Here is a 22,448-nt window from a genome sequence, read left to right on the forward strand (position 1 = left end):
GACGACACCAGATGGCAAACAGTTACAAAATCAAACAACGGACCTCTACAAGACTTTACCATTTCCTACCAAAGTTTACTACCCTCAACTGCTTATATATTTAGGGTCATCCCTTATAACAAATTCGGAATCAGTTGTCCCGCTGCGACCAAAGAACATATAGTGACCCCATCGAAACTGTATATGGAATATGGTTATTTGCAACATCGTCCATTCTACAGGCAGACTTGGTTCATGGTTGCGTTGGCGGCCATATTGGCCATCATCGTTATCACGATAATAGCTATATTGTGTGTGAAAAGTAAAAGTTACAAATACAAACGTGAGTATTAAAATAATGTCGATGGTAACGTTTTCTCTATCACCGATGGATGTTATAGAAGAAGCTCAAAAAACGTTAGAAGAATCAATGGCGATGTCGATGGGCGATCATCAGGAACTGTCTCTGGACTATTACCGATCGAAAAGCACCAACGGGACCATTACAGCGATGGGGACATTGAGTAAGAGGACCGGTCAAAGAAAGCAAACTCACAATCAACCACCTCCTATACTAGGTAAGGAAAAAATCAATATTAATGAATGTTTGAAATAGCTGTTGACATTCCTTTGGACACTCTTAAACATTCTATTTCCAATAAATCATGCTTAACTTTGTCTAACCAGCTCATAGCCAACTTTATACTATTTTTTAAATTTATTACTATTTATTTCTCTAATTCATAGTTCATTTTAATCTGTATTCATTTTATGCTACTTTTGTTGGCCCTAAGATGATTTTCAACATTTCTTTTTAATAATCTCTTATTTTTATAATCTCATCTTTTATTTCTATCTCTGTGTCCATTTTTCGTTTTCTCTCATAATTCTCAGTCATAGTTTTTCTAATCTGTATATTAACTGTTTTTATAATCTGTAACAACTGTTATTCTTCATTATTATGTGTTTTTGTGGCTGCATAAATACCCTTCAGGGGACATAAACTGTCTTTATTTTTTCAAACACCTATGGTTACTAAAGCAACATCTTTATTTATATTTTTATGGTAGGAAAATCACCACCTAGACCCTCGCCGGCCTCTGTACCATACAATTCGGACGAAGAAAGCTTGAAGGGTTACGACGAAAACCCTGATGACAGTAGCGTCACTGAGAAACCGTCCGAGATGAGTTCATCAGAACAGGTAAGCTATCAACAAAACGCGCAGTGTCTATCAGTGATGGCTATTTGTAAATATAGTACTAATTATTCATACCCTTTGTTACAAACTGGCTTCTGTAGTGTCCAGATGTGAAGGTAACGAATAAAGTTGCTGGTTTGCGCCTAATTGTAATTTCCTTCAGAATTTTAATATCAATGGCTTATAGCGCTACTACCTAGGTTTCAATTGTTTTGTTTTATTTTAATTACCGATCTAAAATGTTTTTATTAATTAGATACTACATATACCAGGTATACCGGAAAGTCATTATCGTCTTTTGAATTTTCGAAACCACTCCTCACATGTTTTTAAGGTTAGAACATATTCACCGTTTCTCAAGTGTCTACCAGAAAACTTTCAGCAGCTTTTTCTTTTGATTAAATAAGAGTAATGCGTGCTGCATATGCACGTTTTCAGGCACGAAACTTGACATTTTCAAAGGGATGTAAATCTATGGCGGTGCTACTTTCGCAAAATATAACATGTGTAGCTTTGAAGCTTGACGTCAGTAGAATAAAATGACACATATGTCAAATGATAATACTGCATATTCTAAGACATCTGTTAGAAAAACCGGCAATGATTTACCGGTACACTTGGTATTTTTTACAGCATGTTATGTTTAGTTTTCAGATTTTTTTTAACTTTCTGAAAAAAATCGAAAAAAGGGAGAATGGACCAGTAATGAACGAAAAATCAAGATCGGTTTGTTTAATTTTTGTGATATAATGCATGTATATCGCAAAAAAGCTTAAAGCCGCATTATCACCCTATGTAGCAGTACATTTGAACCAAAAATATATCTTACGTTAATTGTCACTGTTTTTTTTTACCGCGTTACTAGATTTATTCAAATGTACGGCTACGACCTAAACACGCTGACTCCTTATATTTACCCAAATTTTCTTTATAGGGCTCTGAGAGCGAAAACGAAAGCGTCAGATCGGACCCCCATTCGTTCGTCAACCACTACGCCAACGTCAACGACACCCTGCGCCAGTCGTGGAAGCGACAGAAACCGGTCAAGAACTACTCGAGCTACACAGACTCCGAACCGGAGGGCAGCGCCGTGGTCAGTTTGAACGGCGGGCAGATCATCCTCAATAACATGGCCAGATCGCGGGCCCCCTTGCCCGGTTTCTCCTCGTTCGTGTAAATAGACTGTTAGGAAATATTTTCTGTACATATATATTCACACACACACACCTACCGAATTAGAAGGTATAACTTGTACATGATTTCAAGCAGGCTCCAAATACGAATCTCACGGCCGCCTGCGATTTACGTGTTACGTGACATGAGTACGCGGAAATATCGGCTACTTAATTTATTTCTTTTATCTGTTAGATCATGAACTACCACTTTGTCTTATACATCTCTTATATAGACCTATCTGTGAATGCTTAGCTACTTAAGTTGTAAATATATATATCTTAGTGTATATCTTCATATATATATTATGTTTTCGTTCGGACCAAATGATTAACAAATATCTTAATTCGAGATCTCAACGAATGGGGCGCGTTTGATGATTAAAAGGGTCAAAGGAATATTAGGAATATTATTATATTAAAAATGTAATTATAGCCATCGACTTTCAATTGTTTCCCTTCTATTGTTTTTAACGGTTGTCACGGCAATACTGTAATGGGTAGTGCAATAAACGAATATCGAAATTCTTGGAAAGTGATGGTTATAATGTCGAGGTCGGATTGATTTCGGTGTAACACTATCAGGAAGGTTAGATTAGATTTAAGAGTTTTACGTAGCCATAACGTTGAAGCCATATTTTTATACATTTACTAAATTCGATTCAGCAAACTGGACTCAAACATGACTTTGTAAATATTAGAGTTAGATTTAGTTATGACGTTTTTCCCCTCTCCTGGTATTGTTACACCTCAAAACAAGCCCGTGCGATAACGCAACGTGTTACGGTACTTTAGGTAGGATGTGAATGTGGGCGCGTTAAAATTAACTGAACTAAAAATTGTTATAAAGAAATTACCATTTTCTTTTTCTATTTAGGGAATTTTGTATTTTTTCATGGTAAGAGGTACCAAAACATCGTGTAGTACTGTTTTCAGTGAACAGTAAATACGTTTTTTCATCTAAAATAAATGAATAAAAAGACTTGAACCTAAACAAATGAATATGTAAATAATATTTTTTACTATACTTATTCTATTCATATTATATGCCATTCTGGATTCAAAGAAATTAAACTAAATATTGGTGAATATACTATATGAATCATTATCATCGTCAATTACAAGTCATACTGCTTCTTTTTGTTTTGTTTTAATTTCATGTTGATATGCCAAATATAATAGAAACACGAAATATACCCGTTTTTAAAGATCCATTTAATAATTGTTATATATGAATATTATCAGCCAAAGCTATTCAGAAGGAATTTTCCATAATTTCTTGTAAGAAAATGAGAAAGAAATCTATATATATATATATATAAATAAACATATTTCAGTATTAGAATAATATCTGCCTCTCATATGTGCAGAATGTTCAACTTTTTCCAATCAGCCATTAATATATAGTAAATCATTGCACGCATAGAAAAAGTTTTCTTCTGTAGAAAAATCAGATGTTTTTTGATTCTAGGAATAATCATACATTACAAAGGATTTCCATGTCCGTTCTGTGTTTATAAACGTAATTATATTCAACGACTGAACGGGCATGTAAATACCTTCCAACTAGCTCAACTTCATTAAAGTTTACGTCTAACGTCAATTAAAAAAATAGTTATGCTTATTAGCAGATCATGAGAGTCTGTTTTATGTTAAATAAACGAAAACTTTACGAATGTTTTATATTGTTTTAGGCGTCTGTCTACACTGCCTTTATTTACTGTAATTTATTATCAATGAACTGTTTGTAAAATAAATCTGTGATTCTTCAATCGATGCATTTTATTTTTATTTATACACCCTATATTGAGCTTACCTTTTGTTTCCTTAAGGTCACAATCAAATTACACTAAGCGAACTTCCACTAGTATTTTACATAAACTATAATAGTATACTTAATGTTAATAAGTACACACGCTAGAACTTATTAGCAGTATGTCAAACTTTTACTGTTGTTTTAATCTGTCATTTAGTCTACTTTTTTATGTTAAAATCACAGGTGACTAGATTTGTTTTTATTCATTCAACACAGCCTATAAATGTATTTTTTACAACCACAATGAACAATGAAGTAAAACATATACTTGATGAATTGATTAAGTTTATTAATTTAATTCCCTATCTAAATATTTTTATTTACTGACATAATAGTTGAAGTTGAACTATGTAACATATTGCTAGTTGTAGTAAAGACCTACATGGTTGCACAGATTTTGAAGCTTCACCTAAGTTTTTATTGGCTCTAGTTTATTATTATCATCATCAAATAAAGCTTATATTTAAAAAACATTGTGTTTAGCTATTTTAGTTCCCAATATCGACTTGTTTCTTACAGAAGATACTTGTTTCCTACTAGATAGAACACAGTTTAGTCACTTGTTATATATAAAAATATACCAAAAAATAGAGATATAGTAAAGCCAGAAAGAGTTGAAGTTTCACTATTCCAAGAATATACGAGGCTCAAAGAACATGCCATTCAAAGATTTATAGAGAATCTAAAATGTACTACCTAATAATTGGTATGTTTACACCTTATTACTAAAACTGATGTCAGAAAGAACAAGGTTTTAAAGTAAATGAGAAATTGCCTATGACAGCAGACAAAAATCGTCAGTGAATTATTAACAAAAAAACTTAGATAGTACTTTTAAATATATATTTAGGTCTTATATACAGTTGATTTATGCAGAGATCAAGATCTGGCACCTTTCAAACCATTTACCTAGATTTACGTTCAGTTCTTTAGGTGCAAGACATTGTTTGACTGCTGAGAACGTGGCCACGTCCAAAATTCCTGGTTTATTTCTACCTGCCAGCCATTGCGACTTGTTCAGTGATTTGCTGAAACTCTGCAGAATAGCGGTCTTTTCACTTTTGGACTTTGCTCGAACCAGCAAGTAACACTGGTCCAAAAGCGAGTCGATTTCGATGGAGTTCGGTTCGGACTGATAGTTTAAATCGCCGCTCGTTGATCGGGAAAGGAACCGTAAGAAGTTTACTTCACCAGCGATCGGAATGTGGGAGAGCAAAAATTCAACATTGGAAGTTACTACAATGAAAAAAAGTTTATGTCTAAAGCAGAGTCCATTTTATTGAAAGTATAACTACACAATTAATAATAAAAGTACTTACTGTTTTTCCAAACAAGACGAATTTGAATTATTGGTACTCCAGCTGATGGTTGGAAACTTTCTAATGATGCTTTTAGTTTGTTGGCAGGTTCTGGTAAAGAGACTACAGTTGAATGTAAATATGATGTTACTGTTAATGCAACCTCATCTTGTAAAAGTCTTTGTAATATTTCCAATGAATATGGTGGTGATGTTGGAGAAGCGTGAATCACCAGACACTCAGGGATATTATTAATCTAAAAGTATATTGTTGTATCACAAATTAATTTAGTAAGAATTAGTTTTTATTTACCTTTATTTTTCTCTTAGAACATTGGTTTACAACTGGTGCTTCTTTGATAGTGGAACCACTCTGGATGTTAAGATCACATTTAAGCGAATAAATTTGTTTCTTTAACTGTGCTAATTGTTCTAAAATCTCATTTTGTTTTGCCTCTAATTCTGCCATCCCTGGAATATCTTGACAATTCTATATTGAAATTTCCAATTAAATCATCTTTAGAAATGCAATACATTTGGTATTTAAAAGTTAATACACTTTGAGAAAAAATAGAACATTAGGATATGATTATTTTAAGAGGACATTTTAACGTTCCACCATTATTTTCAATGCTTATTTCAGTTTTATTTGACAGTTGTTCACAAAAATTGATAACTGTTGTATCATGCAAGTAAGTTTTAAAGAAATTATGGTGAGTAAGGCTGTTTTATTATCTCAAAAGTGTATAAAAGTATGCGGTAATGGTGTATTATTAAGAAAATGATATAAAACCTTTAAAAACTGTTTAACCTGGTCGAAAATATCCAACTTTTTGTTCGGTAAAGAAACGTGATCTTCTGTGCCATCAGCGTTATTTCTTGAGCTGTGAATAGTTTTGATGCGGTACATACACTTTGGTAACTCGACAGTGAAGTCGTGCACAATTACTGGTTTCATATGGTACATTTTTGTCGGCCCGTTCATTATTTAAATTTAATATAAGAGATTCCGCTATAACTTAAAATATATTATTTTTTTATGTCACACAAAACTTCCTCCGCCCTTTCACGATGGTCGACAGGTATTAGACAGTGACGTACGTCTATTCAGATTTAAATTCGAACAATTTGCCTTTTGTGTTAATGACATTTATTCGTACATTAAAATAAATTTATTTGTAAACAAAATGTATAATAAAAATACGAAACAAATAAATAATAGCAGTAAACAAATATATTTTGTAATTAATTTTCAAACTGTTCGCTTTATAGTAAAATATATCCATCTCACTTTCCGGTGGCGCCCCGGTACCGGAAATGTTATGCAATGCTAGAAAAATTTAAAGGAAAAACATTTTGCATGAACAAAATATACATTAAAAAACATAATTCTATTTATGATACTATTAATTTTTGCAATCATGCTTTTTCCAATTTGAAACCAAAAATTATTGAATTTACGATGGTAACGACATCTTCTATCGATATTTTACACTTAACGGATAAGCTTGTAAACCAAGCCTCGTTTGTGGGGAATATTTGATTATTGGAAGTAATTTTGTTTAAATCTTTGCTATCGAGTGTTAAATTCGTTTTTATCAGTGCCGTAATCACGTATATTGCATAGGTGATGAAATTGTTATAAAGGTAGTGAAAATTTCAAAAAAATATTGCAAGTTGTCATGGCGGCGTTCATCGCCAGCCAATAGGAGCGCTGGATGCCACGGTTCATGAGTGTTCTTTTTGGCTTTGGATACGCGTCATCCTTAATTTCGTACATTCTGGACTGAAATGGCTCCTTTAAGCTGATTATTTTAGTGTATTTAGGCTATAGTGCACAAATTCGAACGAAATTTTCTATAATTTTGACAGGGACACAGGTAAAACGTGAAAAATGTCTATTGTTGTCACGTGACGTATTCGATTAGTATGGCGAAAGTGCAAACGACGACTGTGAGTGGATTTAAGTAATTTTTGACATTCGTATTTGTACACAAGTTTGTTTTTATTATATCCCACGTGGATTAGGATTACCATATGACAGTTTAACAACAAAATGTCAACAAGAGGTGCGAAAAAGAGGGGACGCCCCCCTAAGGTGCAAGTATCAGAAAGAACTAAAAAGTTTCAGTATCATCTGTTAAAAAAACCAAAATACTTATTAAATTTTCAAAAAAAAGAGTCTGATTCGCAATCCAGTACACCTTCGGCTTCTCGAGCTTCTTCACCACAAGACGATTCACATAGAAGAAGTAGTACTAGAATAAGGGGAAAAGATGGACATAGAGCGGGAAGAAAATCTGGTTATGCCGGTTCAGCCTACCAACGTAGAGGATATAATAGTGGTTATCAAGATTATCATGAGTCTGAATATCATTATGGATCAGATTTTGGTGATGAATCAAGTGACAAAAGTGAAATGGAAGATGAAATCGTATCGGAAAGTGAAATTGACTCAGTTGGGGGGAATAGTAGTGATAGTGATTTTTCTTTAAGTAGTTTTAGTACGATGAGTGGAACACCTCGAAAACAAAACATACCTCTAAACAGAGCTCCTACACCAGAACCGCTTTGGTTACAAAATAGAGAAATTCCACCACTGACATTACCTAAGTCTTCAGACGATCTTTTAGTTCCCAAAGGTGAAATAATGGAAGTTGTTAGTATTTATGAAGTTTTAAGGCATTTTCGAAACTTGGTGAGGCTATCGCCCTTTAGGTTAGAGGATTTTTGTGCAGCTATAGTATGTGAAGATCAAAGCAGCCTATTAGCAGAAGTTCATATTATGCTACTTAAAGCTTTATTAAGAGAAGAAGATTCCCAACAAACTCATTTTGGTCCATTAGACCAGAAAGATAGTGTAAACATTGCATTGTATTTGATAGACAATATTACGTATCCTGAAGTGTTACGTTCATATGTTGAAAGTGATAAGAGTTTTGATCAAAATGTCTTAAATATTTTGACCAACTCTGACTATCCGTTCGCTTCTTTAGAGGACAGGATTAAAGTCTTAAAATTCTTGACAGATCAATTTTTAATTACCAATCCAGTTAGAGATGACTTATTGAGTGAAGGTAAAATTAACTTACGCATTATTGTTTTTATATATTACGAACATATTATGTTAACATTTGCCAGAAATGTTAACTTGACTTTTTTTTATTGTAGTTCCAATGCAATATGATGATCACTGTCGAGTGTGCCACAAATTGGGTGATTTACTATGCTGTGAAACCTGTCCTGCTGTCTATCATCTGGAATGTGTGGATCCCCCCTTAGTGAATGTCCCGGAAGAAGATTGGCAGTGTGGTATATGTCGCTCTCACAAAGTATCAGGAGTGGTAGATTGTGTATTAGATTTAGAAAAACAGGGTCAGCTGTCAAGGCAGGAATCTCTAGGATATGACAGACATGGAAGAAAGTATTTCTTTTTGTGCCGTAGAGTTTTTGTGTAAGTATCATACACTATTCATTTACTTTTAATACAGTTGAAAAATACATTTCGGTAATTATTTATTTTCATTCCAGTGAAAGTGAAGATGGTGAGGTGTGGTACTACTCCACTTCTGTGCAGTTTGAAGAATTGCTCAGACAATTTGATTCTGAAGACATGGAATCGCAACTGTTTCGAGAACTGCAAGAGTATAAAGAAGAAATTTGCCGTCAAATGGAGCTAACTGAAAAGCTTACCAACCAGTATAAAGGAGCGAAGAAGACCTACTTTGATGTGGAAAATGCGAATATCTTGAAGGCGATTAAGGAACGCGAGGAAAAGCAGGTAGAAGAAAAGGAGCAACAGAAGCAGGACGCGGAAGATATGGTCGCTAAGATGCATGAAGACAGCCCAGTATCTGCAAGCAATGAGACTGGAAATACTACTCTTGAAGGGTCAGATCAGAACGATGTAGCACCGTCATCGAGGTCCTCAACCGACAAGGAACTTGACATTGAGGATGACGATCGAAACAAGGATATTTTGACGAGATCAAAATCAGGAGCCACTGTTACGCGCAGTACACTGGCCGACGACTTAAAAAAGAAAGTCTTGCAAAACAAAGATGACGACGACTCCAGAATTACCAGACTGAGATCGAACCAAATAGCCAACGGGACGTATCTGTACAAGTTGGGTATGGAAAATACATTCAAGAGTTACGTGAACCAGTTTACTACTAATATAATAGCTTTGAACAAGCCCCAAAGAAACGAGGAGAGGGATAAAAAGCGCCACTTATCCCATAAGTTCTCTCTCACGCCGGCTTCAGAATTCAAATGGGTCGGTGGCAGCAACGGAACCAAGATCCTGTTGATGAACACCTTGAGACACACGATACTTCAACTGGAACAGGTCGTACCCTCCCCGTTCATGCATCCGAATTGGCATCTTCTTAGGAAACACTGGCTCAACATAGTCGGAGGGTGCCAGGCCCCAAAAGACTTCGCGAAAGCTTTAATAGTCCTGCAAGCCTGCATCAAACCCGTCTGCTTCGCCAATGTCTGGCACGATCAGCTCGGACATTGCAGGCTTTTTCGCATAACGGCCCAGGAACGAGAGGAAAGAAAGAAAATCGAGAAAAGAGAAAAGAAAGAGCGGGAAGAGGAGGAAGAACGAAACCGCCTGATCATCAGTACTTACGTGAAATATACCATGAGCTTCAAGCACCAACTGTGGAAGCAAAAGGGCGAGGAGTACCGGATCCACGGACGATGGGGTTGGTTATGGATACGGATCCCACGGAATTTCCGACATGTTGATTCGAAAAAGATGGGACTGTCCGGTGATCCGCAACGGTTCATGCTCCAAATCCGTGATAAGGAAGGTCAAAAGAAGATAGTCTCGCTGAGTCCTAATATGTACAGATTTTTGATGAACAAGCTGAACAATAAGGACAAAGTCGATAAAGATGAAAACAGGGAGGTGAGTGAAGCCGATAAGAAAATCGAAGAAACATTTCCCGAAATCCTACGGAATATCGAGCTGATACCCCCCATCAGCCAGTTTGAGGAAATGGACGTTACGAAAGCTTTAACGACACCTGGACGATTAGTTTATCCTAAAGTGGCGAAAAAAGGTACTTTGGATGACCTCCTAGCTAGGCGTTTACAATTAAAGGCGATGGAAGAACGAAAAATTGCCCAGAGTAAAGCTGGCGTGACCCAAAAGGAAGAAGAGAACGTCGACGTGGAAGGTGAAGATGACGGCGATAACGTGGGCATTGATAAGCAGCTGAACAACATGATGAGTGGCAAAGTCACGTTGCCGAATAGTGGAACACCTGTCGTGAGTCGCGAGGTATTAAACACCATCACGAAAAGGATCAACGTGCTTCGAGATCAGTACAAGTCAATCATGAAAGTTGCAAAAGATTTCCACTGCTACGTCCAAGGATGCAACTCGTCCAATAGCACCCAGATCGAGAATAATTGTTATTCGCCATTGTGTATTCAAAGAGTGAAGATCCGTCGAGAGCTATTAACCCTCCTAAGAAAAGCTAACTTGGCCACAAATTCCACAGGCCCAGTCAAAGTATCCTCCGATAATGGGTCGACGCCGAACAAGAAAACATCCATATTGGAACAGACTTTAAAGTCTGCCGGCTCGAATCAGGAACCCAAAGACAATCAGAGCCAAGCTAGTTTGTGCAAGGACATCGTTAATGCAGTTCTGAGTGCTAAAACTGCCGAGGACGAATCTAAACAGGATGTTTACATTCCCGCCAAAGCCGAATCAATGGATACCGGCATTAAAAAGGAGGACATCAAAGTAGAACCAAAGTGTGAAAAGGTGTCGGTTAAAGAAGAAAATTCGGAACTCAAAGACGAACCTATGGACATAGACGTGACGTGCACTTCTCCCATTGCCAAGAGGCCGAAACTGAAGGAAGAGGATGAAGATGTGGACGTGGATATGAAGGACATGTCTCCGGATGCTATTAAAGAGATGATTCTGGGCTCTAAACAGGGCGTTTCTAAGATAGTGACCACCACGACTACCTCGACGACTACTACCACCACCAGGTCCGCTGATGGGAAATTTAAATCGGTAACAACGACTCAGACGACATCGAACGCGCTCACCCTCAAGTCCAATAATGGAGAGGGTCACACCATTCAGACTCTGAATTCGAGAACTGCCACTTATAGCGCTCAACAGAACCGGAGGTTTTGCTCGTATAGATTAGGGATGAAACGTGAGGAGAGAGTTGTCAAGACCGAACATGCGGAAGACGGTAGTGAGCGAGTTTACTCGACAACTTCGACGGAGGGTAAGATATTTCTCAAGAAAATACCAACCCAGGCCGATTTAAAACGGAAGAAACGGCAAGTGATTAAGTACCCGATGTGCTCTACGTTTCAGTCTAGGAAGGGTGTTACGTCCTTGCTGGTGTTACCCCAACATGATGTAAAAAAACTGGCCAGGAATGCAGGTCGCATCAGCGTCACCGGTTACAATTCTTTGGCGAAGCAAAACAACGCTGTATGGCCATACCCGTGCGCCAGACCTCTATTTAAAACGTGTTGGACTTACAGAACGGTAAATCTTAAATCCCTGGCAGCCGCGGCTTTGCAATTACGGATACTTTGGGCGACGCTTCGATGGGACGACATGCAAACCAAACCGCCAACCACCGACGGCAAGCATCAGATCACCACAGAGACAGAAATCCTCTCTTTGGAACTCTTGAAGCACAAGCATGTAGGTCCGTTCCTGGAGACAACTCAATATCTACGAAGGAAAGTGGTTATTCCGTTGGAACTACCCAAGACCGTTCGCGAGGTAACTTCGATAAGAAGTGGTCTACGGAAGAGAAAGAGGCCGGAATCCCCCCAATCGATGGAGCCACAGGTTACGGAAGAATGGGTCGATGAAGACAAATTGGAGCTTTGGGAAATCAAGCAGTACGGAGAAAAGTAAGTGTTATTTTTATCTGGTAGCCTTATAAAGCTTCTTCTGTTGTTTTACATTTAATTCAGAACTATAGAAAAATCAACGTCGTACATAATTTTAACTGCACATCAGTATCAGTTCACCTTTTTCTAATTCAGAGTTTTTTCTATTACCTGAACGAAATTTAAAAAAAAAAAACGCTTGCATGTATCATCCCCACTAACCGCCTGGCACGTGTGTGTTTATCGCAGGATGGAGAAGGTTAACCAACAGGTTATCACTAGGAGTCGAACCGGTAACTTGCCGCCTCCGCGACCGGCCATCCAATCCTCGGTGGATTCCCTTGAACCCGCCAAGGTGACCGTCACCGGTAAAGCCACGCCGGAAGAAATCAAGGAAAAAATGGAACAGCAGCTGCGCATTCAACGGGCAGCCCTTCAGCAGAAACGAGCCATGGAGATCAAAGGCATGAAACCGGGAACCGTGTTGGAAATGATCGGTGGCACCACACAGAGTAAGTATCGTTATTCTCGAAATTACTGTAGTTTATGTGATGTTGGACCTGTCATTAAACCGATAGAACTTGTATATCGAGTCGATTAATGAGCAATTTTCTTTTTAAAAGCAACGTCAAGTACTACCTCTGCAACTACTAGTACTTCAGCAGAAAAATCATCTGCTACTAATCCACCTCTTAAGCCGATTCAGCCGAAAGGTAGGCTCGATAGTTGGCGTCATCATTATAATGTTATGATTGGATGATATTTATTTCTTTATATGAAAGCATGAGGTAGTAAATGTGCTTTTAATTCACCGTATGATTCAGTTTTGCAGATTATTTATTTTTCATATATTTAACACGCATAAACTTCTAAATCAACATGCGCTATATGATGAAGTGTCTACCGTCTATCGAAATTTGCTATATCTTGATACTATTGCGTAGATACTTCGTCTAAAATTATTCAGATCTGTTCATCCTACTAATTTCTGATCGTATACCGTGAAATCTTACAAAGTCTGATTTGATTCTGTGATTTTTAGTGACTACAGCAGATGGGTCGATGAAAATCGTGAAGAATGTCGTCGTGCCCAATCAATCGGTGGTTAGTGGTAAGAACACTTTAACTTCACTGTTGACCAGCGGTAACAAGATTGCTGGACGAAGAATATTGATGACCAAAGGTCCTGATGGAACGACAAGAGTGGTTAGCAGTGGGAATACCAATATACTCCCTAAAAACGCTCAAAACATTCAACAGCAAAGCTTAATCAAAGTACAGACCACTAACGGGCAACAAATTCTTCAAGGTAAGACATATATATTTTTTAAAAACACTGCAGTCACACTTATTCGCCGTGTTGTTGGAGGGGGATTAAATAGTTATTTTGCATTTGTGCAGCAGCTACATCTACTACTTCAGCTACGCCCAGTAAAGACACACCGCAACGTGTACAAATAATGCGCACGGCCGACGGCCGATTAACCGTAAAGGGTCTGATGCCCGGTCAGCAACTAGTACAGTTTCCCGACGGTAAACTCCAGGTCCTCACCACAACTACAGTGGCGAACGCGGCGACTGTCGCCAAACCTTCCACTACCGAAACTGCCAATAAACCCGTTGTTAAACCGACTGTCACCACTTCTACACCGACAGGTAAAATAGCGCAGATCAAATCGATAACGACGCAGCCCCAGCAGCAAATTGTCGCGCAACAAACTCAGCAAGCCGTCATCGGGCAGGCGGTGGTGCAGCCTAAGACGCAGGTGATCAAGCAGCAAACCCCAGTGTTGCAGAAGATTGCCGTTACCGGAGGTCAACAGATCGTACAACAGCAGGTGGTGTTGGGAGCAAATCAGGTGATTTCTACCCAAGGAGGGCAACAAGTATGGTTCGCTCGACGATCTGTTATTCTTCATTCTTATATCTTCTTTGTATATAGGTCATAACTAATCAAATCGTGGTGAACAATCCTAATCTGGCTCAACAGTTGGCGAGTGGTAAAGTTCAGGTCGCCACCATCAACGGCCAGCAGGTATTGATCAGACCCACAGGCAATAACCAGGCTCAGGTTGTCGCCCAGCTGACGCCCGGTAGCATAACGCAGACGATCCAAGCCGCCAGTCCCGTTGTACAAACTCAACAATCAACCAGTCAGCTGAGAAGCATCGCCCCGGCAAACAATCAAGCTGCCGCAACTCAGCAACAGGTATGGCGAATTGCGATTTGGAATTTCGTCTAAGCTAACGGCGTTTATCGATTTATTACAGACGGTAGTTCAACAAGTTGTCGCCAAACAATCTCAAACCCCACAGAAGTCCGGCCAGACGGATAACCAGACTGACAAAACGATGGATCACCTTTTGGCCGGTCAGCCTGCGGGAACCGTTATTAAATGCGTCACCGCCCAGGTAATACAGACCCAGCAGGGTCCTAGGATCGTCCTCCAGGGTCTTCAGGGCGCCGATTTTACTCCGCAACAACTCTCTGCTGTCCAGCAACAGGTCAAACAACAGCTGTTGAAAGGTGAGAGAGTACGCGTTGATGATTCGAAGAAGGTACTAATCGGTGGTGTTTCAGCTCAAGCATCGACCGGTCGGCAAGGTGTCTTGGGGCCCACCAAGATCTATTTGGCGGTACAACCGAGTAGTGGTGATGGTGCAACTGAGGCGATTTCCTCTAATCCGCCGCCTCTAGCCCCAGTCCAGCAGACGAAATCCGTCGTGCAGCAGATTGTTACTACGTCAGGTGGTAGTCCAGTGAAAACGGTTTCGACTACGCCAGTTCAGGTATGCAAAACGCCTAAAAAATCCAAGGTGATTGTGCAACATCTCCCCCAAGCATTATTCATTTAATATAATATACTCTTCATTAACGCCAGTATCATGACTAAACGATGCGATATCAACCATTCTGAAGAAAGATGTGATATATTGTGTTTTTATTGTGATCAAAAAGATATGGTTAATGTCGCTTCTCGTTACGCTTTAAGAGTTTTTCTTTAATCCAATGCTTGTATAGTTTGATAGTATGTTATTTTTGTATATATCTTTTTATTATTGTCAGCAATCGCACTTATTCTTTATAGGTAGAGAATTTAGTGTTTTTTACTTAACTTGTAAGTCAACGTATTGTTCAATAGTTAAGTGGATAGATAAATAAAAGAATGTTAGTAAACAGTAGCATTGTTTTATGTTTTTCATTTTTCTGACATTCATTGATGTAAAAATCACTCAGGGACATTACAATAGGGTGCTTCATTCTTTAATGTTAAAAAAAAATCAGTTCAGTATATGATGGATGGAGATGTTTGACTCAAGCTGCTAAAAAATCTTGAAGTTGTTTCGTGTCTCCCAACTAAAATATTGTATGCAATTCAGCAGCGTCAATGAGTCTTGCGAATCATTGAAAGAAAAAGCACTGATATTTTTATAAATCTCTTTGGTATAATGTTATTGGTAAACAGCAAGAATGTTTACTAAATCTGTGATAATTAGCTTGATGTTAAATTATAGGAGCACAATGTAAAGAATGTATGTTAACTGAGAACTGAATGATCTGATAAAAAAAAAACTTACCGGTAACCGGAACTTGCAGGTAACCGACGCAGCCAATGCCAGTAAGGTACTCGCCAATGGCCAGCAGTCTCAGACGTCCGCGTTGCTGCAGGCCATGAAAGCCAAAATGGATACCAACCCCTCTTCAACATCAATCGTCCAGCCACAAACCAGTTCCTCGTCGTCCAATGACCAAAATAAACAATTCGTCGTGACTCCAGATTATATCCAGCAAAGTATGTTACTCTATCAACCGTCTGTTATAGTATATAATCCTAATTGTGCATACCCACTGCAAAACGACATTGGCTGCATAAGGTATTTTACCAACTAACTCTAATATTCCCACCTTTCTCTGAACAGTATTCGTATCGATATAAGCTAAGATAAACAGTGCAATTTTGAGCCAAAAAGTAGTTTATTTAGTCGACCTACTAAAACTGGTGTTGGATCGAGTTATCTATGGAAGCAGTGTTCGGTTTTCTTACGAATTATGTCAGATCTTTGATGTCATATTCACTGAATGTAATTTCCAAAAAAAATCTAGCACTGTTTCGGTGTTTTTCTGAGAGCTATTGAGAACTAAATCAAGACTTTATTATTGAAATTATAAAAAATAAGGCTAATCAGGTAAGTCTTAAATAGTTTCAGAATGTATTATTGACCTTATTACCGTTAAATCTTTTCATATTGATGACAGTAGGCTAAAATGTATTTCAACAAATATGATATTCTTATATCTTAATCTCAAATTTCTGATAATTAAATTTAAAAACCTTTCCATGAATATTATGGAATAATGTCAAAAGGAGTATAACATCAATAATCAATAATTAGCTTTCTAAATTGACCAAATAATTTATTAAAAAACAAATTAGCCACAGCTATTTTGTTTCAATATTCATTTGCAAGCTTTTCAATATACAATAAAGATATTGAAGTTTTATAAAGCATTTTGTAAAATAACACACAAAAAGTAACTTTTCATAGCCCTATTTAAAAGCATTTCCATATTGATGGAAATTATTATAAGGGATCATTAATTAATAATTCATTAATAAAAAAATATAGCAGATAATTCATAAGTCATGTTGATCATAGCATACTTGTTGCTTAAAATATTTCGATATTCTTTCTTGCTCATTTGTTTCATAATTGATGATTTATTACCGATCATTGTTTACTTTTCCATACTGGAGATAATTACAGAAAGCATTCTACAAAACAATATACAGATTTCGTTATCTTGAATTCAGTTCGAATATTTTAATATAAAAGAAAAAGAGAATATTCCTCATAGTCATAGCGGGCATGTTGCTCAAATATTTAAATCTTGCATCTTTATAATTTCAATAATAATGATGGAGTACTGAATGGTTTTCGTTGATAATAATTGCCTTTCTAAAAGACTTTTAGGATAAACAGAAAAGATGCTAAAAAATATTTTTGTTTGAAATTAGGCTTCTGTATATATATATTTATAGATGTTATCGTCATACGTGTTACTTGATTAAAGTTAGACGAAGAGCAAGGGTTCTGAGTTATCAAAAGTTTCTAAACACGGCACCGCATGACCGTTGTTTCTTGAGTGTTATATTTTTTATTTATATTGATCGATATCTACTCGCTTCAGGTAACCGATGTTTGGAAACTTTTGGCATGGTTTAGTTACATTATTGTTTGTAAAATGTAATTTGAATTGTACCAGGATATCAATAAATTTTGTATGAAAACCAGACGGCCTTTTCTTGGACAACACCCTTGCACTTCTTCTGATTTGTTTTGTTTTCTTTTGTTCCGTTTCTTCCGTCGTTTTGCTTTGGGTTTTTTTGTTTTGTCGGTTTCGAACTTAGCGATTTATTTCATGTTCTGTTGTTTCCGCGCGCAGCGATCAAAACCGCCCTGAAACAGGAGAACCTCAATCCCGAGATCGAGGAGAAGCTCCTGCAGCTGCAGAGGTACCAGGAGAAGCAGATGAAACAGGAACCCGAGACACTCTCGCCCGCGCCGAAGGTGCCGGCGGCCGCAGCCGCTACCGCGATTCCCGCTATCACCAGGTTTGGTACCGGTACCAGGAAGCGTCCGCCCAGCACCTCGAGGAACGACGACGCGGACTGGGTGATGGAGCAGCCGAAGCGAAGCCGGCCCAACAGAAATAGCGAGAGCAAAAAATTAGAGACCGTTCTGCAGTAAGTGGGTTTGCGTTTCTCGTTTATTTGGCTTGTTTTATTTTGTTTTATTTATTTTCGTCGCGGTTTAGACCCGAAACACCAAGCAAAGAGAAAATTATTTCACCTAGGTCGCGGTCAAAAAGCAAAGAAACCGAGAAGGCCACCAGCACGAAGACGAAGAACATGGTCAGCTTGTATCGGCAGAAGGAACTCCTCAAGAAGGATATTTTGAGGAAGCGCGCTTTGCTAGAGAAGGAGCTCCAATTTGAGATACAGGTAGGATGCGATAGGGATTTTGACCGCCGAGAAAAATATCGATATTTTACAAAAATATATGGATATTCTATGTATTTTAAGTAGCGGTATTTTTAACAAAGCTTTAAAATTGTACACCAAAATACACTAAACCTTTAAAGTTAAATCTAATTTCTTTAATAAAATTTCGGTAAACAGAAATATCGATATTTTTTCGGCATCCCTAGGATGTCTAATTTGTTCTTGCGATGTCTCTAATTGAATTCATTGATGATCATTAGAAAGAGGTAGCGGATGAAATTGCCGCTCGGACGAAGATCGAGAGGTCTAAACATGACGAGGTACGAACAGGAAGTAGCAAAAGAAAATCGGCGGCCACGGCCACTACGGCTGCCATTCCAGTTCCGAAAACACCCATCGCCAAAAGCAAGAAGTCGGCCAAGGTGCAGAGTTCTTCGAACGCACCGAACCAAAAGGGGTTGAAGAAGGAGAAGGTGCGTTGACGCGGTCGTTTATTGTGGTGCGTTTTTTAACCTTCGCGTATCTGCTCCCTCAGGTATATTGCATATGTCGGACGCCATATGATGAAACCAAATTTTATGTGGGATGCGACCTGTGCAATAACTGGTTCCACGGGGACTGCGTCGGGATTACGGAGGAGAGCAGCAAATCGCTGACGGAGTTCATTTGCGACGAGTGTAGACAAGCAAGGGAGGAACAGAAACTCTACTGCTTATGTCAGCAACCTTATGACGATTCTCAGTAAGTGATCATAGTCATTATCGTCTCTTCCAAGAATGTTACAAGTTTACAAATTTGGGTCAAATTTCCGACCCGAGCGTATAGATGTATTTGATGCCCTGAACTCAAATCTTCAATCCCTGTGCCTAGATTGGTTCTAGTTCTCGAGTTCACGCTTGGGTCAGCCGACGACGTTGCATTAAATATTATTTTGAACTTATTTTCATGAGTGAACTTGTGAAAATGCAGAGATAACGTTGCAGAAACAATTCAAAGTATTTCTGTTATATTTGTGGGTATTACAACCTCAGTAAATGTGGAAAAATCAGAACAAATGCTCCCAAAGGTGAGTATTTGTTGTATTTTGGTGTTACTGTAGTAAACACTGACAAGCCATGGTTCACAGAAAGAAGACAAGTGGTCACAGACAGTGTACCAACATTATGGAAGGAACAAAAAAAATCATGTAGGTGATTGTGCTATTTTTCTCGATGTATTTCGTCGGTATAAAAGCAGAAACAATAGCACAGTATAAATATCATCAATATTAAGGTCAGTTCCACGTACGGCCAGTGATCCATTACTAATTTGTCCAAGTACAAGTGCAAAAATGCATTAAAAACTTCGTATTCATCACCGGCGAGCAATGAAAGAGATTTCGTTTCCTTAAGTGAACTGATATTGTTTAATATTGATATAACGAAAACATTTTGATATTAATATCTGATGAAGCAGCAGCCAGGGGTATCATTTCAAAGTGTTGTTCCCGATTACAAGCATATAGTCGACAATTTGTAGCAAAATTACCAAGATTGGAGCTTGAATGTCTCTCAAAATAAATTTTTTAATTTTTTCTCACAAAACTTGGGTGACACGAGCGACGAGTAAGGAAAGCAACTACACCAAGGTATAGCAAAAACCGAAAAGCCATGCCAAGGATTTTGGGACGAAGGCACGATGGGCGAGTACTATTGGACCCTAATGCGTGAAGCAGATCCCAAGAAGTATAAAAGACTCAGTTCTACATCTGCTCATTTCTGATTTATACTTTTTAATTCAATAAATGGCCAAATATAATAAAATAATGAATTTATTGAATATTTCGAAAACTAGAACCAATATAAAAGAAAAACGGACTGCTGATCTAGTCCCTTAATTTACCTATAAACAGCTTTTAGTTCCTCAGATCCAATACCATGTATACTAGTGTAATTTATCCTTTGCTTATTGAACAGATATCAGTGATGTTGTTAAGAGTTCCATATTTGTGTTGGTTTCTAGGAAAATCGATGTTACAAGATCAGTATGACCTTTTAATATCTTTGTTCTCTAGCCAGCATGCTTAATTTCGATTGCTTCCTAAAGCCATAAGCTGGTCAACATAACAATAGACATAACTTGCAGATTTCATTTATAATATGCCTCCGCTTTGTGCTACGTATACGGCGATCGATACGTCAATTATTCCTAATTTTTTTTACATGCCCAACATGTGTATTTTTTCATGTAAACTCAGATTTTTAGGATTTTTCTCTCAGTGAGACTGAAAGTAGTCTAAATGAAGTTTTATCATCCACAAACATAGCTAAATCGTATGTCCGTATTTATAATTGATAAAAGTTTATACTTACTAGACATCCAGAAAATAAAAATGTTAGCGTTCCTATATTAGAATACAAGGTGTCTCAAAAGACTTATATTAGGTCGATTGTCACTCACGCCTACGTTTTCTACCGTTCTTGATGATCTTGATCGCCCGTATATTGGCATTTCTTAAGCTAAACTTAAGAACCCTTGAACTCTTATCAGATAACACTATATATATATATATATATATATATATATATATATATATATATATATATATATATTGCTAAAGATCGTCTTGCTGCCGCCTACTGATAGTTGCCAAGACTGGTTCCATGGTAGATGCGTCGGTATATTACAGTCGGAAGCGGACAATATCGATGAGTATATTTGCCCGCGTTGCCAAAGGAACAGTTCCGTAAACTACGCAAACATGAAGGATTTGACACAGAAAGACTTTGAAAACTTGAAGAAACTCATGAAGCAGATACAGGTAATTTTTTCGAAACATTCCCTAAATTATGATCTTGACCAAGCATATATTTTCGTTGTTTACAGACACATAAAAGCGCGTGGCCCTTTATGGAACCGGTAGATCCTACAGAGGCTCCGGATTACTATAAAGTGATTAAAGAACCAATGGGTAAGCTTCAGTATGACCTCGCACGTACCCTTAAACCCTAACCCTCCCTTCGTTTTCAGATTTACAAATGATTGATAGGAAGATAACCGATCAGAAATATCGAAAACTGAGCGAGTTTATCGGAGACATGACGAAGATATTTGACAATTGTAGATATTATAATCCGAAAGAATCTCCATTCTTTAAGTGTGCAGAATCTTTGGAAACGTTTTTCGTTAATAAAATCAAATGCTTAAGAGACAAGCTCTTTGAAAACAATAAGTAAAACAAAATTATAACATAGAAGGCTTTAGCGTATATGCTGTTTAAAAAAAAACTTAATGGGGCGATACAGCGAGTGTTCGATCTTTTAATCATTCAGTGTAAGATGCAGGTTCGCGATGCCTATCCGGATAGGTCCTCGAAGGGTTCATAAGGAGCTTTGGCCTCGTTTTTATTACTTTTAAGAATATATTTTGTAGGACTTGTGCAGGTTTAAAGATCTCAAGCTTTAATTCAGTTCGATGTTTATAATCCTTACATTTTTTTTATATATATATATTTATATATATGAAGCATATTCGCAGTGATCTGCAGGAAGTCTGGTTATTTGTAAATAGTTTGTGAATACTATGTGAATAAACGATTTTTGTAAATTGATTTTTGCCGTTATTACTGGGTTCGTTTGGAAACGATTTTTTTTATTGTGTATGATTTTTAATCAAAATGTAATAAAGTGTAAGATTGATTTTGGAGGACGTGATGATTTTCCAGTTATTTATATTTATACATACATCTATATATATATTTGAAAGAAACTATCATCGTTAGGTATAGTGCCATTGTAGATATTGCATAGGTATTCATGTTTTGTTTAATTTAAACAGAGATTCTCATTTAAGTTTGCACATATTTTAAATTTTTATATTTAGTCAGTAGACATTTCAAAAATTGTTTTATTGACAAAATAAATCGATTAAAAATCAGGACCGCCTTGTATTATTCCATCAAAATACCCTTAACATCAACAAGATTACTTAACAACCGAGTGTGGTGTTGTTTCGATAAACAAACGTTTTATCTGAAGTTATAAAAGGATTACAATAGGAATCAAGTATATTCTGTATTGTTCCAAACAAAATAGGTTTTATACGTC

The 22,448-nt window shown here is 37.4% G+C and overlaps 4 protein-coding genes across 13 annotated transcripts in view; 3 read left to right on the plus strand and 1 right to left on the minus strand.

The window, feature by feature from the left end:
• The window catches only part of sdk (sidekick cell adhesion molecule), a 315,853-nt gene extending 311,729 nt beyond the window's left edge, over nucleotides 1-4,124 (plus strand). For 3 of the 7 annotated variants that reach the window (XM_076409051.1, XM_076409054.1, XM_076409056.1), the window contains 5 exons: nucleotides 2-322; nucleotides 381-557; nucleotides 1,050-1,183; nucleotides 1,282-1,296; nucleotides 2,115-2,373. In XM_076409051.1, the coding sequence (XP_076265166.1) occupies nucleotides 2-322; nucleotides 381-557; nucleotides 1,050-1,183; nucleotides 1,282-1,296; nucleotides 2,115-2,357 (890 nt within the window). In that variant the 3' untranslated portion in view covers nucleotides 2,358-2,373. Of the gene's footprint in view, nucleotide 1; nucleotides 323-380; nucleotides 558-1,049; nucleotides 1,184-1,281; nucleotides 1,297-2,114 lie in introns of all 7 variants that reach the window. The other 4 variants (XM_076409057.1, XM_076409053.1, XM_076409055.1 and 1 more) reach the window with 2 other exon arrangements.
• Nucleotides 4,125-4,997: 873 nt separating this feature from the next.
• Nucleotides 4,998-6,557, minus strand: AIMP2 (aaRS-interacting multifunctional protein 2). Of its 2 annotated transcripts, none has more exons than XM_076409098.1 (4): nucleotides 6,277-6,557; nucleotides 5,779-5,955; nucleotides 5,488-5,722; nucleotides 4,998-5,404 (listed from the first exon to the last, which is right to left on the minus strand). In XM_076409098.1, the coding sequence occupies exons 1-4, from the start codon at nucleotides 6,448-6,450 to the stop codon at nucleotides 5,037-5,039; spliced, it is 954 nt and encodes a 317-aa protein (XP_076265213.1). In that variant the 5' UTR covers nucleotides 6,451-6,557; the 3' UTR covers nucleotides 4,998-5,036. The 2 variants fall into 2 exon arrangements, with proteins under 2 accessions (XP_076265213.1, XP_076265212.1); XM_076409097.1 differs by having other exon boundaries at nucleotides 6,259-6,557.
• A 204-nt stretch (nucleotides 6,558-6,761) lies between these two features.
• On the plus strand, nucleotides 6,762-22,281 carry E(bx) (nucleosome-remodeling factor subunit NURF301 E(bx)). Of its 3 annotated transcripts, none has more exons than XM_076409093.1 (18): nucleotides 6,762-8,542; nucleotides 8,637-8,919; nucleotides 8,997-12,380; nucleotides 12,609-12,871; nucleotides 12,983-13,072; nucleotides 13,402-13,668; nucleotides 13,761-14,245; nucleotides 14,302-14,568; nucleotides 14,630-14,885; nucleotides 14,940-15,148; nucleotides 15,957-16,152; nucleotides 17,805-18,105; nucleotides 18,177-18,363; nucleotides 18,624-18,836; nucleotides 18,899-19,104; nucleotides 20,963-21,163; nucleotides 21,229-21,313; nucleotides 21,373-22,281. In XM_076409093.1, the coding sequence occupies exons 1-16, from the start codon at nucleotides 7,522-7,524 to the stop codon at nucleotides 21,090-21,092; spliced, it is 7,758 nt and encodes a 2,585-aa protein (XP_076265208.1). In that variant the 5' UTR covers nucleotides 6,762-7,521; the 3' UTR covers nucleotides 21,093-21,163; nucleotides 21,229-21,313; nucleotides 21,373-22,281. The 3 variants fall into 3 exon arrangements, with proteins under 3 accessions (XP_076265208.1, XP_076265209.1, XP_076265210.1); XM_076409094.1 differs by having other exon boundaries at nucleotides 12,642-12,871; XM_076409095.1 differs by lacking the exons at nucleotides 12,983-13,072; nucleotides 15,957-16,152; nucleotides 17,805-18,105; ... (4 more) ...; nucleotides 21,229-21,313; nucleotides 21,373-22,281 and having other exon boundaries at nucleotides 14,940-15,541.
• On the plus strand, nucleotides 21,104-21,728 carry LOC143199911 (nucleosome-remodeling factor subunit NURF301). The gene is made up of 4 exons (XM_076410046.1): nucleotides 21,104-21,163; nucleotides 21,229-21,313; nucleotides 21,373-21,527; nucleotides 21,597-21,728. The coding sequence occupies exons 1-4, from the start codon at nucleotides 21,104-21,106 to the stop codon at nucleotides 21,726-21,728; spliced, it is 432 nt and encodes a 143-aa protein (XP_076266161.1).
• Nucleotides 22,282-22,448: the final 167 nt, after the last annotated feature.

This window comes from Rhynchophorus ferrugineus, unplaced genomic scaffold (assembly GCF_030347505.1).
Source record: "Rhynchophorus ferrugineus isolate W39M unplaced genomic scaffold, kcgeb_rfMv2 rfM7, whole genome shotgun sequence".
In the NCBI taxonomy this organism is placed as follows: Eukaryota; Metazoa; Arthropoda; class Insecta; order Coleoptera; family Curculionidae; genus Rhynchophorus; species Rhynchophorus ferrugineus.

Bases quoted from the DNA above. Each gene is read 5' to 3' on its own strand.
- LOC143199911 (XM_076410046.1), top strand. From the start codon at position 21,104: ATGAAGGATTTGACACAGAAAGACTTTGAAAACTTGAAGAAACTCATG. The intron at 21,164-21,228 runs GTAATTTTTTCG...CGTTGTTTACAG, and splicing joins AACTCATGAAGCAGATACAG to ACACATAAAAGCGCGTGGCC. The intron at 21,528-21,596 runs GTTAATAAAATC...ATTATAACATAG, and splicing joins AATCTTTGGAAACGTTTTTC to AAGGCTTTAGCGTATATGCT.
- AIMP2 (XM_076409097.1), bottom strand. From the start codon at position 6,450: ATGAACGGGCCGACAAAAATGTACCATATGAAACCAGTAATTGTGCAC. The intron at 5,956-6,258 runs GTTTTATATCAT...ATTTCAATATAG, and splicing joins AGGTTAAACAGTTTTTAAAG to AATTGTCAAGATATTCCAGG. The intron at 5,723-5,778 runs GTAAATAAAAAC...ATATACTTTTAG, and splicing joins GTTCTAAGAGAAAAATAAAG to ATTAATAATATCCCTGAGTG.